Source organism: Ixodes scapularis, unplaced genomic scaffold (assembly GCF_016920785.2).
Source record: "Ixodes scapularis isolate PalLabHiFi unplaced genomic scaffold, ASM1692078v2 PGA_scaffold2__306_contigs__length_199485367, whole genome shotgun sequence".
NCBI lineage: Eukaryota > Metazoa > Arthropoda > Arachnida > Ixodida > Ixodidae > Ixodes > Ixodes scapularis.
In genome coordinates, this window is record NW_024609857.1 from 32,869,535 (window position 1) to 32,875,811 (window position 6,277).

The window sequence follows — 6,277 nt, forward strand, 5'->3', positions numbered from 1 at the left end:
GGAAGCGGAGCTAGGCTCCCGAAGAAACAAAGACGACGGCTCGTGATCATCACACACCGGAGGTGTTTTTTCCTTTCCTCCGTCGGGCGCGCAATCGTGTGACCCCCTCGGTGTGCCCCGGCCAGTTTCTTATTTTGACTGCCAGCCCGCCCTAACAAGAGAGATGCCCCCCCTCGATCGCACCCTCCTTAGACCCCTTTCCCCCTCCCTTCCTCGCGAGCCTCACGCGTTGCACAAAGCCCACTTTTCACCCGCCTCCTCTCAACTATTTCTCCAGGTCCAGCAAGAGAGCGGCCGTCCCCGCCCAAAAGCGTCACCGAGGGCCCCCACCGGCAACGCGCGCGGCGGTCCGGTCCTACTCCGGCGGCGAGGGGAGAACCGGCCGTGCACCTCCGCGGGGTCCCGGAGGCGGAGCATCAGCCGCCCGCCTCACCCCGCCGTCCCAAAGTGAGCCGAGCCCGACGCACTCCTGGCCGCGAACCGGCTCGCAGCGCTTCAGTCGAGCCGATCCGCGCCCCAGCGGCGGCAGTGAGTGAACAGTTCTCCGAGGACTATCGTCGGTGTCGGACGCGTCTTCGTCCCCTGCTCCAGAAGTCGGACGCCTTCGACCCCCCTCGGAGTACGTCGGAGGCTGTCGGCGCGCCCCGCGATGCGGTGGTGTTCCGCCTCGTGGTCGTCGTCGTCACCGAGCCGAGCTCCTCATCCGCAGCCGGTATGAGACGGCGGTGGTGCCGGGCGCTGCCGCTGCTCTTGCTGCTCGTCTGGTGGTTCCCGGTGCATCCCAGTGAAGCGGCCCGCTACGTGGCCCCCGAGGACTGCCGCTGGGAGCCTCTAGACGCGACTGGCGTGGCCCTCAGCTGCGCCGTGAGGACTCTGAGCGGCGGTCCCGAGCCGAGCAACTTCAGCCTCATCCAGCCGGGCCACACGGCCAGGCTCACTGTGCGCTGCGACGATCTGCTCTTCGAGAGCGACCTCATCAATGGGTCCTTCGGCCATCTCAGCGGTCTGCGGTCGCTCACCATCGAGCGGTGCAAGATCGAGACGGTGCCCCCGCTGGCCTTCGCGGGACTCTCGGAGCTGCGGAATCTCAGCATCCGCACCTACAACACGGACTGGGGAAAGTTTTCGCTGCGTCTGTCGCCGGACAGCTTGTCTCCCCTGCGGCAGCTCGTCAGGCTCGACCTCAGCCGCAACAACATGGACACGCTTCCTCCGTCGGTGTTGTGTCCGCTCGTGCAGCTCGTGCAGGTCAACCTCACGCGCAACCGGTTCGTGGAGGTGGCTAGGATGGGCTTCTCCGAGACGCGCTGTTCTCCACTGGTGCAAAAACTGGATGCCGCCCACAACCGGCTGCGAGTTCTCTCGGAGAAAGGGTTCGCGTCTCTGCGGCAGCTCCGCGAGCTCAAGCTGGACCACAACCAAATAGCGCGCGCCGAACAAGGCGCCCTCGTCGGACTGTCCCGACTCCAGAACCTGGATATGGCGCACAACGCGTTGGTGGCGCTCCCGCCTAGGTTCTTACAGGCCACGGAGAAGCTTTCCGAGTTGTACCTGCGTAACAACTCGCTGAGCGCGCTACCGCCGGGTCTGTTCAGCGGACTGGACCAGCTTACCACGCTGGACCTCGCGCACAACCAACTCAGCTCGGGCTGGCTGGGACCGGACACACTCGCCGACCTAACGCGGCTCACGGTGCTCGACCTGTCGCACAACCGGCTTACGCGACTAGACGAATCCTCGTTCCGGTCTCTGCACAGTCTCCAGACGCTGCAGTTGCAGCACAACCTTATCGAGTCAATTGCGGACCTGGCGTTCGCGTCGCTCTACAACCTGCACACGCTAGTCCTGAGCCACAACCGGCTCAAATCTGTGGGCATGCACATGTTTTCGGGGCTGTCTTCCGTGGGCGGCCTTTACCTGGACCACAACCGGCTCGAGTCACTGCATTCGGACGCTTTCCACAATATGTCCACGCTGCAAGAGATCATCCTCGCCGGGAACCGACTGTCGTCAGTGCCCAAGGTGGTTCAAAGCCTGCAGTTCCTGCGTTCCCTAGACGTTGCGGATAATATCATCACGGATATCCAAAACGCGTCGTACCAGGGCCTCCGGCATCTGTACGGCCTGAACCTGATGGGAAACCACATCGGCAACCTCAGCCAGGGGGCCTTCCACGACCTGCCGTCCCTGCGCATCCTCAACCTGGCTCGCAATGGAATCCAGTCCATCGAACAGGGCACGTTCGACGACGTCCCGGACCTGCACGCGTTACGTCTCGACTCAAACTTCCTGGACGACGTCAACGGCCTTTTTAGTAACCTGCACGACCTCATCATGCTTAACATCTCCGCCAACCGTGTGCGATGGTTCGACTACGCGCTCATCCCCATCGGGCTTCAGTGGTTGGACATTCACGACAATCAGATAGAGGCGCTGGGGAACTACTTTGAGCTGGAGTCCATACTCAAGCTGAGGACGCTGGACGTGTCGCACAACAGGCTCACCGACTTGGACTCGTCGTCGCTGCCCAATGGGATTGAGATCGTGTTCCTGAGAAACAACCAGCTACGCCGTATCCAGCCCTTCACGTTCCTGGGCAAGCAGAACCTCACGCGAGTCGACCTCACCGAGAACCGGCTGGAGACGCTGGACATGACCATGTTCCGGCTGAGCGAAGTGCCCAGCACCCGTCCGCTGCCGCAGTTCATGGTGGCCGGTAATCCGTACCTTTGCGACTGCCACATGGAGTGGCTGCAGCGCTTGGGCAACCTGGACGACTCCCGGCAGTACCCGCGCGTCATTGATCTCGCCGACGTGGTATGTCATCTGAGTTTCACTCGAAGGAAAGCCACGCTGCCGCTGGTCAAGGCGCACTCGTCGCAGTTCCTTTGCCGCTACCGGAACCACTGCTTCGCGCTGTGCCACTGCTGCGACTTTGATGCTTGCGACTGTGAAATGGTATGCCCAGATAATTGCACCTGTTACTACGACCAGAGCTGGAATACCAACATCGTGGACTGCAGTGCAAGGGCGCACATCGCCGTTCCCAAGCAGCTCCCGATGGACGTAACCGAGCTCTACCTGGACGGTAACGACATCCCGGCGTTGTCTAGCCATACCTTCATCGGTCGGAAGAACATGAAGGTCCTCTACCTCAACAGCAGCAATGTGCAGACCGTCCACAACCGCACTTTCAGCGGACTCCGCACTCTCCGAGTGCTACGTCTCGAGCGGAACCGGCTTGCCACCCTTCATGGCTACGAGTTCGACGGCCTTGGAGAGCTCAAAGAGCTCTACCTGTCCTACAACCACTTGACGCACGTGAATAACGCCACCTTCGTGCCGCTCAAGTCGCTTGAAGTGCTCCACCTGGATCACAACTACATCCTCGAGATGGCCATCTGGAACCTGCAGCTCCAGCCGCGGCTAAACGACGTCCGGCTCGCCGACAACCCGTGGTCGTGCGACTGCCACTTCGCCCAGGAGTTCACCGACTTCCTGCAGAACAAGGGCGCCGAGCTGGTCCGTGACCTGTTCAGCATTCAGTGCGTGCACAACGAGACGTCCGCCCTGCCGCTCTGGGAGCTCAACACCACGTCGTGTACCAACGTGTCCGAAGCCACGACGCTAGTGCGCCACTTCCAGGTCGAAGACCTCGTACCCCTGCTGGTCGTACTGGCCGCCCTGTTCTTGCTTCTTGTGTGCATCGTGGTGCTGGCCTTCGTGTACCGGCGCCACCTGAGCGTCTGGTTCTACACCAAGTACGGCGTGCGCATGTTCCAACGGGCGCCCGCCGAAGAAGAGAAACTCTTCGACGCGTTCGTGTCGTACAGCAAGAAGGACGAGGCGTTCGTCGCCCAGATCCTGGCGCCCGAGCTAGAGTGCGGTCAGCCGCCGTACAGACTGTGCCTTCACTACCGCGATCTGCCCATGGCCGGCGGCTACCTGACGGACGCCATCACCGAGGCCGTGGAGAGCAGCCGGCGGACTATCGTAATTCTTTCGGAACACTTCCTCAAAAGCGAGTGGTGCCGCTACGAGTTCAAGTCGGCCCATCACGAGGTGCTGCACAGTTGCACCCACCGACTGGTGGTCATCTTCTTGGGCAGGGTATCGTACAAGGAGCTCGACCCGGACATTCGGATCTGGCTCAAGTCCAGCACCTTCCTGCGCTGGGGAGAGAAGAGGTTCTGGGACAAGCTACGCTACGCTATGCCGGATACGCGCCACAGGAAGCCGGGCGTCCCAGGCAGCAGGAGCGACGTGGCCAGCGTCGCCGTGCACATCTGACGAACGCCGCCGGCCCCCGTGCAGGACGTGTACAGCTCGCTCCTTCGAGACTTCTCCTGTGCATAGTGACCGCAGTGCGTGCGTGTGTTGCGCCGACTCCCGTGCTGTGTGTTTCCCTGGTGATGACGAGAGGTGACCCTGGCCGCAGTGTGCTCGCGGCCGTTGGAACCCCCGAACGGATACATCCACGGACCGGCCGGGTGCGTGCGAGGATTTGAGCCGAGAGGGTTAGAGCCCCTTCATCTAAGTCAAGTTTACCCCCAAATTCAATCTCCTCCTCCCTGACACGACCGCCTGCAGGTAAACAAACAATTCTTTTGTTTCCTCCTCGCCCGGGGAGCGCGCGAGTGAGCGAGCCAGCGAACTTCTTGAACTGTGTGTCCGCTTTTTAGAAGGGAACGAACTCTCCATTTTCCAAATTGAACGAACTCTTTTAAACATAGCGCGCCTTGTTTTCTTGCGGCGTGGCGCTTCGCGAGAACTGGTGGCAAACGACACTCGAGAACTGTCTGTACATAGTTGGTCTATTGTAATATAGTGTGTTCCTTTTTTTTTTCTTTCGTAACTTATAAGTTCGTTGCTGTCCCTACTTCCCCCCAAAAAGTGTTCTCAGTTTCTTCTACGACTACTACGAATGAGAAGACAAGAACTTAGTGCTGCGGATACCGCCACTTTGCGAGATGAAGCGATCTGAAGCTGTGATGTATAAATCCTATGCAGTTTGTTGTGAAACTGGCGAAGCGGTTTGTGCGCCGAAGCGCAGGCTTTGAAAAAGTCATCTTGGGAAAGGAGCCAGCATTTGTCCACATGAGAACAACATATAAAATGCAAGGTCTTAAGGAAATTTCTATCCTATTTATTTATACTTATTTAATGTCAACCATTTCAACGCCTTAGGCGTTAGGTTCGATCGATGGAGATCAACGACACCCCCATTATGTTAAATGCAATTGAGGATGACATGTAAAAGCGAACTTCAGTTCCAAAGCGTAAATCTGACCACAGTTTTATATGCTCCCACTCGAGTTTTAAAGTAAACAAAACATTTTTTACTGGCATCGTCACCTAGCATAGCCGCCTTTTTCGTTTTCCGTAATTAAAAACAAAGCAAAATTTAGGGATATTTAGTGTGATAACGAAGAAGACGGGTCCCGAGTGTGTTACGCGTTGAGAGCCACTGCTGTGTATAGAGCCACGTTGGCGTACTTCCTAGGAACAACAAATTTCTCCCATGGTTGGCTTCTGTACCTCTGTGCTTACGAACAAAGTCTCTGCCCCCAATTTCTCCCTGGTGTCTCTCTCACTTTCTCTGGTAAAACTCAAACCCAATGGAAAAAAAAATGAAAAAAACGTGGTTTGAAATAAAGGAGAAAGCGCCAACCAATGAACAATAAATATCCTATAGCGTGACTTTGAAACTTCGCAGCGAAAAGAAGAGATGAACCATAAATACAAAATTGAAATTGAAGACAAAAAAAAAATCCTTTTATGGCAATAAATAAAAGTGTCGCAACATTTTCCAGAACGTTGATCCCCGTGTTGTTTTGCTCCTTCATTGTACTTCGAACCACCCTTCCTGGTGGAAACAATCGATTTTTGTTAAGCACATCGTTTGCTTATGCGTGGTCTCTTCTAGCGGTTCGTCAACGATGAATCGCAAACCTGGATAACCATTACTTACTCTGTAGCGAGTTCTGAGTGCCGACACACCGGCAGGCTTGTGGCCCCCTCGGTCACAAAAACAATACCTATGTCGTTGGCCAAAACAACTCGAACCTGGGGCGTGAAGAGCTCGGGTGCGATGGCACGAGATATTGTCTACTGGTCGCACAACATTACTATCTTCAAGTTTAAAAAAAGACACAAATGGTTGATTCGGTTTCTTAAGATGTTAGTTTCTGTAAAAAGAGGCGGAAGCCGTTCAGTTTTCGTTCTTACGATGATGCGGTTAATCTACGATCTCGCTTAGACTGCATTGTCAGAGTTT

The 6,277-nt window shown here is 56.7% G+C and overlaps 1 protein-coding gene across 1 annotated transcript; it reads left to right on the top strand.

Annotated features, from left to right (window-relative positions):
- The first annotated feature begins 503 nt into the window (after window positions 1-503).
- Window positions 504-5,819, top strand: LOC8038298 (toll-like receptor Tollo). Its single transcript, XM_029966062.3, has one exon. The coding sequence runs from the start codon at window positions 715-717 to the stop codon at window positions 4,288-4,290; it is 3,576 nt and encodes a 1,191-aa protein (XP_029821922.2). The 5' UTR covers window positions 504-714; the 3' UTR covers window positions 4,291-5,819.
- Window positions 5,820-6,277: the final 458 nt, after the last annotated feature.